Genomic DNA, 9889 nt, shown 5'->3' with positions numbered 1-9889 from the left:
GGGGAGGGGGGGGGGGTTTCTTTGGGGAAGGTTTTCTTTGGGGGCGGTTTGGGTTTGGGATTGTGCTGGCATGGGGGGTTTAGTAAAAGTATTAATATCAATTGTAGATTGTCTTCAGTAATTGCTTGGCTCTTGTGAGATTGGTACAATTTACAGAAACTTGCTTACGGCTTTTGTAGCTTCAATAGCTTCAATAGCTCTCTCTAGCTCTGACTATCTAGCTCTACCAACCCGCCAACCCAACCAACCAATCCCAATCCCACCACCCACCCACCCCGACTAATCCCACCCATCAATCCCCGCCCACTTATCCCTCCCCATTTCAACCTCACAGCCTATACACCACTCACCAGCCATCACTCGAATCTTCGTGCTTTCGGTGGCCTGGGAGTTAAATCGCCGGGTCCGCCCGCAACACGCACGCAGAGCCTATATCTCACGGATTTCATACTTGCCATGCAATCACCGCTTTCCACGGCTACATGCATACATGTACATACTTATGAGGGTCCAGAACATGTTCGTGCCACCTACATATTTTAATCTTGGTCCATAACGGAACACAGACACAGAATTAAGCTGCCCCCCCCCCATTGACTTGGGAGCTGCGCCGGGGTTCGGTAGTGTATGGCCGCTCGACTCTAGAGTCGCCAGAACGTCGTGGAGGCAGCTAGCTTTGTGGGTATGTGTGTGTGGACCTCAGGCTGGAATATATGTACCTAGCCTGCACGTAGCCTGTATAAGCACTGGGTATATATACATGTATATATGGATGTTGTCGCAGCTGCACGTACTGGCCTAGTATCAATAATAATGCATTAATGGATAATTATAGTATAAATTTGGTAAATGGAAAAACAATATGGTTTTTCGGTTATGTAAACGAGTGTTTGATTAAATTAACACTCGACTACAAAATTATATGTGTTTTTAATCAAACAATCGGCTCGTAATTACAGAGCATAAGCTGTTTGAATTAAACGAAGGGCTAGTTTGTTTAAACCAAGTGGTGGTTTTTACTTTAAACCGACTGGTGGTTTCCTTTAAACCGACTGGTAGTTTACTTTTAAACCAAATGGTGGTTTGTTTAAAACACCAGCGCTAAGCGGCAATCCTCGCCCATCTTAAAACAACATCGGTGTTTATTTTTAAACACCGGCCCGCCGGATGCACTACAGGGACTGGATATATGAGAAGCTAGCTGTCTGTCTGGCCAGCTGCAGCTAGTATTTTTTGGTCATATCTGCACTAATTAAGCTACGTGTGGCGAAGCCTGGTCGACTAACATATACACAAACCACATAAATGCCATACCTCCTTTTTTCGTCTACTTTTCAGCTTCAGCTTCATACATATAGCACAAATTAGCGGCCAGACCCAGCTGAGCTTACATACATGTATGTAGTTCTCTCAGCCCCCCCCCCCCCCGCCCCCCCTCCCCCCCCGGGAGAACAGCTCCCTCACCTATCTCCAACACCGGCCCCATCCCCCCACAAATCAGGGGGGGCGCTGGCAGCGCATCACACACCATCACTCGCGCTAGTCAAACTAACCAGCACCCTAGCACTGCATTTCCCAGCACATATATGCGAGACCGAGAATGTACTGTGATGAGCTTAAGCTCTCTATCTCTACATAATATATCCCCATTACTCTGCTCTAGCCGTACAAATAACCCGCCATTTCTATTATAGTAGATAGCCTCCGTAACATACGTTGGATATGGATGGACATACCCAGCTCATCTTCCATCCCAGCCTCAGCCAGCCCCAGTATATATACATGTACAGCATATATATCCCCACGGCCAGCTATGCGGTCCCCCAGACAGCTGCCACGGCCCAATTTACACCTTCATGAGCTGATATCAGCGCCCCCCCCCCCCCCCCCGCGTTTAGTAACCAGTACATGTACATGTAGCCTTACCTGCCACTGAACTTGCAATTGGTTTCTCTGGCCCCATTATATATTGTTCGGAAAAAAAAGAAAAAGAAAGCTAGGGTACTCTACTCGTACTTTTTCCTGACGCTTGTGGACGCGACTGACATTGCAACGCCAATACAAAAAAAAATACGCCAAGCTCATGGTTTTGGGTGTATGCAATTAATGGCCCAGCTCAAAAACGTCAGGAAGATACTAGGTAGTACCAAATTAACGAGGTGCATGCACGGACCAAACCGCGAACCTAACCGCCTCATCCGTCTAAGGAATGAGACTTAGTAGTACCTAGTAATGCATAATGACCGGTAGAGTGATAGATGGAGGAAGAGGTTTATATCAACCCTAGGGTTAGGGTTGGTTCGTGTGTTAGTTGTTGGACCCTCGCTATATACCTCCTAGAGCTCTAGCTATTCGTTCTTCTATATAAGTAGCCCTTTTCGCGGTTGGTGGTGGTCTTCTCCGTCATCATAAGCAGTGATTCGTCTTTTCCAATCATGAAATAGCACTCGTATTCCGGGACCGCTCCGGCCTGATATACGTAAAAATGTATGGATTCCTCCTTCGAGATATCTTTGACGCTTTTACATCAATGGACTAGATAGACAACTACATTTCTGCCTTCTACCCATACAAAACAACAATAAAAAACAAAAAAACAATCCAGGCAAGCCCAATTGAACCGGCTCAAGCCCTGCAAAACTAAAATCGCAATTAACTACATCTATATGCAACTGCCCAACGCAGCCCAAAGCGGATTGATTTCACAGCTACATAGTAATAAGAAGAGAGGGCTTAACCCTTCTTCTTTGGGGCGCCCTTGCCCTTCGCAAGGCTCCGGCCATCGGCAGGGCCGGTGTATCTCTTCTTTGCCGGCGTCCCAGCGCCGAGCTTCTTCCCCGAGTTCCAGTACCAGAGCATCTGTGCCGCCAGCACAAAGTTCAGGAACGCACCGCCAAGGAAACCGTACAGGATGAGCGGGTCCTCAACCTCCGCCAGGGTCGTAAAGACACGAGCGAGCGAGCCAAAGAGGTAGTTGAACACCTATCAAAAGCACAAAATCAGCCATCGAGTACTAATTCCCTAATGGCGCATTTATACATACCGCAAACGCCGAAAGATTTCCCGTAGACTTATTCCTGGCCACAGTGATGATTTGTGGCACCTTACTCGCCAACGTCAAGGGGATAGTAGCCGCCTGCAGGTACCCCATAAGCTTCGGGTCCACCATGCCCTCGTTAAAGAGCGCATAGAGCGCGCCTGCCACCACCGGCACAAACGCTGCCGCCCACATATCCTTGCCCGAGTAGTGCAGGATCAGGACAGCAATGACCACATTCTGGACCGCGATGAGGCCAATCTCGCCATACGTGCTGATTGGGTTTCCGGAGCGAAAGTTGTACGCGAGGGTACACAAGTAGCCCGCGGTCTCGAGGGCGTATGAGGGGAAGGAGACGCCGCGGGCGGAGCCAGAATTGAGAAGCTTGATGATCTGCGGGATCTTTATGATTGTGGAGAGGGTTATGATGCCGACGCCGATTGCCTTTGAGAGGGCGAGCTTTGTGCAGGCGGGGGATGAGGCGGGGTCAAGTTTGAGGATGAGGGTGTTGTAGCAGACGGGGGTGATGAGGTCTGAGATGGGGTTTGCGATGCTTGCGGGGAGCTGTGCGGTGATGGGGGTCAAGTGTGGGCGGAGAGCGGCGAGGAGAGGCTCGAGCTGTTGCAGGACGATATCCATTGTGGGTGTATAGTTCTATAGATCTCGATATGGTACTTGATGAGTGTGTGTATATATGTGGGAGGTTGCAGGATCAGTAGTACGATGTATGGCAGAGGGCGGGGAAGAGAACAGGAAAAGGGTTGCAGTGTGAGCTCGCTCTTTTGGTGTGTGTGAGAGGTTTTGTTTTTGGTTGTTGAGGCTACATATGTAAATTGCCCATTCCCTGGGACCCGTTTTTCTTGGCAGTCTAGCTACCCGAACCAGCAAATCAATCACTGGCCCCGACAGATGTACCGACATGTACCGGGTGCCTGGCTGGCTACGTGCTAAGCAGTTCAGCTACCCCATCCACCTCAACCACATTAACGTCCACCCCACAAAACCTCAAACAGCAGTATACATAACTAGTGCCATCTGAACCTGAAACAGGGCACAAAAGAGCAGACTGTTACCAAGAGAACGTAAGCAAGCTGCGATAACCAGCTAAGGACTCGACATACAGCGAGCTAGTGGTAAGTTGACGGGAGGAGTTCTATTCGCCCATGCATGGCCAATTAATCAACCAGCCATACAAACACTGTTTTCAGACCCCTGTTTCTACAATAATTCTACCTCTCGCTACAGTTAATCAGCCAAATATTTCAGTGACGCCTCGTTTCCAAGCTCATAATTCTATTTTTATTAGCCTTTTCTAGATGGTTTCCTTTTCAATGCCAAGACACAAGTAAATGATTGAGCCCGTTGAGGGCAGTGTAGTAAGTATTTTTATACGTAGTACAGTCTCCTCCCTCTCGAGCTCTCTTTTTCGAGTTAACACTGCACGATCGCGAACCCAAACCCAACCACACTCGATATCTTGATATGATCCCTATTTTCCTGGCCGTTGAAAAAAATATACAGTTTAACCCATAAGAAAAACGAAAACCGCTGAGCGAAAGAAAAAAATAGAAATAAGAAATAAAAAAAAAAAAAAAAAAAAGAGAGAATAAGAATCTTACTCCGTCCTATCCTCATAGGGAACAAAAAAAGAGAGAGAGAGAAATATTTTTTCAAGGAAAAAGCAATAGGAAAAAAGAAAGAGTGACCTGTTTTCCAATAAAAGGAAAAATCGATTCGAATAAATATTACAAAAAAGAAAGGATAGTCTAGGAAAGGCTACTAAATTGTGGCCGTTTAATACGCTAATATGCCCACTGTTGTCGCAGCAGCCGCGGCGATAACCATACCCATATCCCATACCTGCGATCCCCTGTTCCCGGCGCTCTTTATCGTGAGCCGTCCGGCCGGATCATACAAGGGCGCCTCGGTGGTCGCCCTTGTTCCGTTCCAGCAATATTGCTGGAAACACTCCTGGCACTGTGCAGTCTGTGTGGCGCCTGTCCGCTCCTGCTGTCTGTGAATGATAGCGCATCCAACACATGCGTGCCATCTCTCGTCAACTGTTCCGTTGCCCTGGGTGGCAACGTTGTATCCGTTCTCAATCATATAGTCACGCTCGCGTTGGGTGTAGTCCATTTTCTCAGTGGAAGTATTGGAGTTGAACGAGTAGGGTGAGTTGGGGATGTATACGATCAATGGGGGGGGGAATCTGTCCGGGTCGGTTGTGATGTTGCTAGCATCGCAGCCAAAGAAAGTGGGGCGGTTATTAAGGCCCAGGGCGATGAAGGTGTTCACGTCTGGGATGGCAGGAAATAATGTTCCGTTGGCCATTTCGGCATTCAAATGCCTCTCGTAAGTTGCAATAAGGGCAGTGCCATTGGGCCAGTTTGTCAAGACATTACCGGGCTGAATAGTGTCGGCCGAGTTGTCCATAGCAAAGATAACGTCGACTTTGCGTGGTGGTTGGATTAGAGGGTGTATGGGAACGTTCTGCCCGTCAAGACCACCGTCAACGAGAGTCAAATCACGGGTTTTGGCTGAGGGGTTTATTTCAGGGTTAACATCGTAAAACGGGTTCGGGCTGTAGTCTGCAATATCGTTTTCCGATTCTGACAGGAGTCTGAGTGTTGCCCCTATGAGATCCTTGAGAACACCGGTGATGCCGAAGCTATCAAGCTGCGCGATCATGATGTTAAACAGAGATGATGAAGTTCCCATGACGAAGCTATTAGATTGTTAGCCATCGAACTCGATTCCGGTCAACAAACTACGTAATTCGACCTACCCAACATTGTCGAAACCATTAATGCACACATTGTCCTCAACGGGAGTACCATTGGTCACGTTGCTTCCCAGATATTTCATTTGTGTGAATGCGTATAAAGTTGGATCAAACGATCCAAATTCAAATACGTTATACTCATAAACTGTCGCGTTGCTTGAAATGATTAACTCTCCCGGATTCCTTCCATCGGCCACAATAATCGGGAACGGCATCGTCGCCGCTACAAAGTCGTCACTCTCCGCAATTGAAGAATAAGTCACGCCCGGACCTCCATCAGTCCAGTTCACAAACTGTCTCGACAGCGCTCGCGCCCAGTAATCCGTCAACGAAACATCGAAGCCCGCATCCTGCTTGGCCATGACCTCGTCATGCAAATCGTTATAGTACTTTGCTGTATCAACAATATGCAGCGCTCCCTCGGGGGCCAAGATGCTCTGTTCGAAATCCCATACATTTCCATCTTCTTGTAGTCTCTCGATCGTGGTGAAGTTGTTGATAACGATACTTCCCAACAACCAGCTCCCGCCTGACAAACCCGCCACATAAGTTGAGCTCTGGAGCAATCCTCCCAGATGTCCTGCCGCTGTTGACCCTGGTGACCTGCTGTCGAACGCTGCGAACTGACCCCCACCACAGAGCAGCGCCCTGTAGCCACCGCCCGAAAATGCGATGCCAATGGTTGGCGAGTACGATGACATGAAATTGCCCACATCGAAATCAACCATCGACGCACGGTTCAGGAACTCGGTCAAGGCCTGATCTGTGACCGTATGGCGCTTATCTACCCATTCGCGCTCGCCATCGGAAATATTCCTTGCGCTGCGAATCAGCGGGGTGTTTGGGCAACTAACTGGGCCTGGAGCATAGCCTCCGCTGGGCGAGTCGGATACAGCGCGCTGGGCGATCTCATTTACTGCTGCGTGTTCAGGAAGTGTGTTTGGTAAGGCACTAGATTGCACAGCTGTTGTCGCATTTCCCGAAACGTTAGCTGATTGCTTCTCTCTCGATGTTTATGAACAAGTTGTCCCCCGGCGTCGTAGGCAACAACGATGTGGTGTGAGATGATTGATGTCTTACCAGAAATTATCAAGGCAGCTGTCAACAGCACCGAAGGGCCCGAGATCACAACCATAGTAACAAGGTTTCTCGTGGAAAACAAATGATCAAAAAAGAAGATGTAGTAGAAGAAAGAGATAGCGGGGGAGGGGGGTTTTTGGGCGACTCCTCAGAGATCTGCTGCCTCACAATATGCAATCAGAAGGCTGGGAGAAAGGCTGGGATATGTCTCAACCAATTGCAAACAACTACCTGGTTACGAGAAAAACAAATAAAGAATATAACAGAGGAAGGAAACTGAGTAAAAGAGCGACTGTTATAGGAAAGGACAGGTTAAGGATTATTAGCCCTGCCGACGACGTCAACGTATTCGAAAGAATAATTAACAGCTGAGTTGACCGAATCGTGGCTGTCCTCCCGAATCGAAGATGCTATGTATATGTGTAAAAGTGCAAAAAATAAACAGGAGGTGGTGATATGATGATGGGAGCAAGTACTACTAGGAGAGGTAGGTAGCTGGTAGACAGACCCTGTATCAATTACTACCTTGTGGATCCCCCCCCCCCTCCATCCCCCATATCACCATATTTATCCCTAACGCAACGCTATTCGGCGCTTTCATTTGAATCTTGGATCGACTGTGCCGTGACCTTTTGCTTTCTATGGTTAAAGCCCCTCTCTCTTGAGTGTAAGTCTGCGCAGCTGCAGGCCAAATCCAGTACTAGCCCCCGTACACGGATATGCCGTTTTAGTAGCGGGAGCGTAATTAAGACCTACAGGTTATGTAGTTCCTTAGCTATTGTCCTCTTAGACCTCGCAGCAGCGCGTTTCACGGCCATGGTTCATATTTGATCCCCCCCCCCCCCCAACCCGCCATGTGCTCAACGCACAGTCGGCGCTTACCGTCAAATAGAATCCCAGGGCGAGAAAGACAAAAAAAAAAACTTTTCCAGAACACTCAGTAAAGGAACGCTCACAGACAGGCTCATCACTATATCTATCTAACACTACTCTAAACCAATATTCCTACTCTACACTACTGTTGACCCCCCCGTCGACGTGACATATCTGACTATCCCTACGCATCATATGCACAAACTGCTCCACGAGGGAGAATTCCTCCCAGCCGGTTCGCTAGTACAGTCAACATTCCAATGACATCGAAGAACCCTCTTTCCCCCTGCCTTATCGGGAGCCTGTTATCCGGGGGGCCCAAGGATTGGGAACGATCCGTCCCCCGGGGCGGGCTGTGCACTGTAATTTAAGGGTCCAGTCTGTATCATGGATTAATTCGTTCGTTGTAATGCAGGTAGCTAGTTAGCCCGTATTTATGTAGATAGAGTACAGTATGCTTATGGATACGCTTACTTGAGATAACCTTTCAGCAGCACATCCAGGTAGGTATATAGAGTTAAATTCACCACAACCCATCATAGGGGACACATTTTATGTAGGTACAGGTCGGCGTTTTGAGTTTGTACCCCCTAAAATTAACCTGATGTCGTGGCATTACATACGGCGAGCGTGTGGTAGAATTTTACTCTAGAAACCCGAGAAATACGAAATGGTCCAGCCAGCAATGCAAACCGTGCTGTTTTACTGGATTCAATAAACCCACCTCTCGCTGCACTGCGTGGGCGGCGCCAAGTATGTATTATGATTGTCCAGTCATCTAACGCAGTTATGTGATGGTTTCCTTTTTGCCATCTACATGTGCATATGCCTTATAACCCTAGTAATGTGGATGGGATCGTTTCCAATAAGGAGCCAAGCTAGAGATTGGAAATTGGTAATAACTTGGCTCTTGCGAGTTCGAGTTAGAGGATACCAAGAGGAAGCTACCAGGTACACATTGAGTAGGCTCAAGTTTACTCTTACTCGTATTGCCAATGATCACTTAACCCAGCCACAGACAAACAAATCACTTGTTGTTATAATTACGGCATTTCAGTAGAGTAATCAGTTAATCCTGGGTCAACATGTGAGAAAAAGTTAAAGGTATTGTTGTAATCAGATGTACAAGTGCTAAGAACAGATCTACATATTGTACATAGCCCTATGGTCTGATCCATGATGCGCCACACCTTAAATCCCAATCGGATCAGTGAAGGGCTGTGCCTCCATTAGATATGTATGTCGCTTGACTTAAAGTGGCCCAATGATATTGTCAGCCGTCTTCCTGTTCTGATACAGACTCTAAGCGATATATTTATTGCTTATTCGAAAGTACTTGATCAGCTTAGGTCCCAAAAGTCTGCTGATGTATGTATGTATGTGCCATAGGTAGGTATCGCCTGGTGGGCCGAAACATGCTAAGAATCTGGTGTTCTGCAGCCTTGGCAAATTTGGGCCAAAAGTTCGAAATCTCAACTGTATATGGCAAGCAAACACCGGGTTTGTACAATATGCAGAGCACCAGATTCTGAGCATGTTTCGGCCCACCAGGCGATACCGTATAGACACTATTCCACCGAAAGGAAGCTACTGAGCACACTGAGCACGCAAAAACTTTGCCGGTCTGCCAGCCAACCGGCTGGATAAAGAAGGCCTCGATTTTATGACTTGTGCGCCGAATCGCAGAACTACATGTAGGTATTTCGTAAAATATAATGGCTACTGGTTAAGGTTATTGTTTCATAAAGCCACCATAGCTGCGGGGTAGGCTGGCAATACCTAGGGTTTCGATGCAGCTGCGCATGATCGATTTTTGAGCTGAAATAAAAAGTAACAAGCCTAAGACTCGTCAGCTTCAGAATAAGAAATTGTTACTCCATAATACACGTATGCACATAGCTAGATGTAGTCCCGTAGAGTCTTCTACCTTCATACTTCCAATCAACTACATATGTACTCTTCATACGTATCTAAGTCAACGCGGTGTAACTGCGAGTGATCCCTCATGACCTCAAGCAACCCACCGGTCTAGATCCGAAATGACGTGCAGTAGCTTATCGTTAAGCATAGACAAGGCGCGGGCGCCCTCATGCACGTGCGCCTCGCGATTTTGGCTT

General features: G+C 47.7%; 2 protein-coding genes across 2 annotated transcripts; both read right to left on the bottom strand.

Annotated features, from left to right (window-relative positions):
* Nucleotides 1-2733: 2733 nt before the first annotated feature.
* Nucleotides 2734-3676, bottom strand: H6S33_012184 (uncharacterized protein; the record flags this gene model as incomplete). Its single annotated transcript, XM_044843567.1, has 2 exons — nucleotides 2734-2982; nucleotides 3044-3676. 2 exons carry the CDS (start codon nucleotides 3674-3676, stop codon nucleotides 2734-2736), a joined length of 882 nt encoding a protein of 293 aa, XP_044695852.1.
* A 1155-nt stretch (nucleotides 3677-4831) lies between these two features.
* On the bottom strand, nucleotides 4832-6954 carry H6S33_012183 (uncharacterized protein; the record flags this gene model as incomplete). Its single annotated transcript, XM_044843566.1, has 3 exons — nucleotides 4832-5762; nucleotides 5823-6783; nucleotides 6900-6954. The coding sequence occupies 3 exons, from the start codon at nucleotides 6952-6954 to the stop codon at nucleotides 4832-4834; spliced, it is 1947 nt and encodes a 648-aa protein (XP_044695851.1).
* Nucleotides 6955-9889: the final 2935 nt, after the last annotated feature.

This window comes from Morchella sextelata (assembly GCF_020137385.1).
Source record: "Morchella sextelata strain SCLS chromosome Unknown scls_7, whole genome shotgun sequence".
Taxonomy (NCBI): Eukaryota; Fungi; Ascomycota; class Pezizomycetes; order Pezizales; family Morchellaceae; genus Morchella; species Morchella sextelata.
The sequence above is the reverse complement of the archived record's forward strand: the minus strand, read 5'-3'. Positions and strand labels throughout refer to the sequence as shown.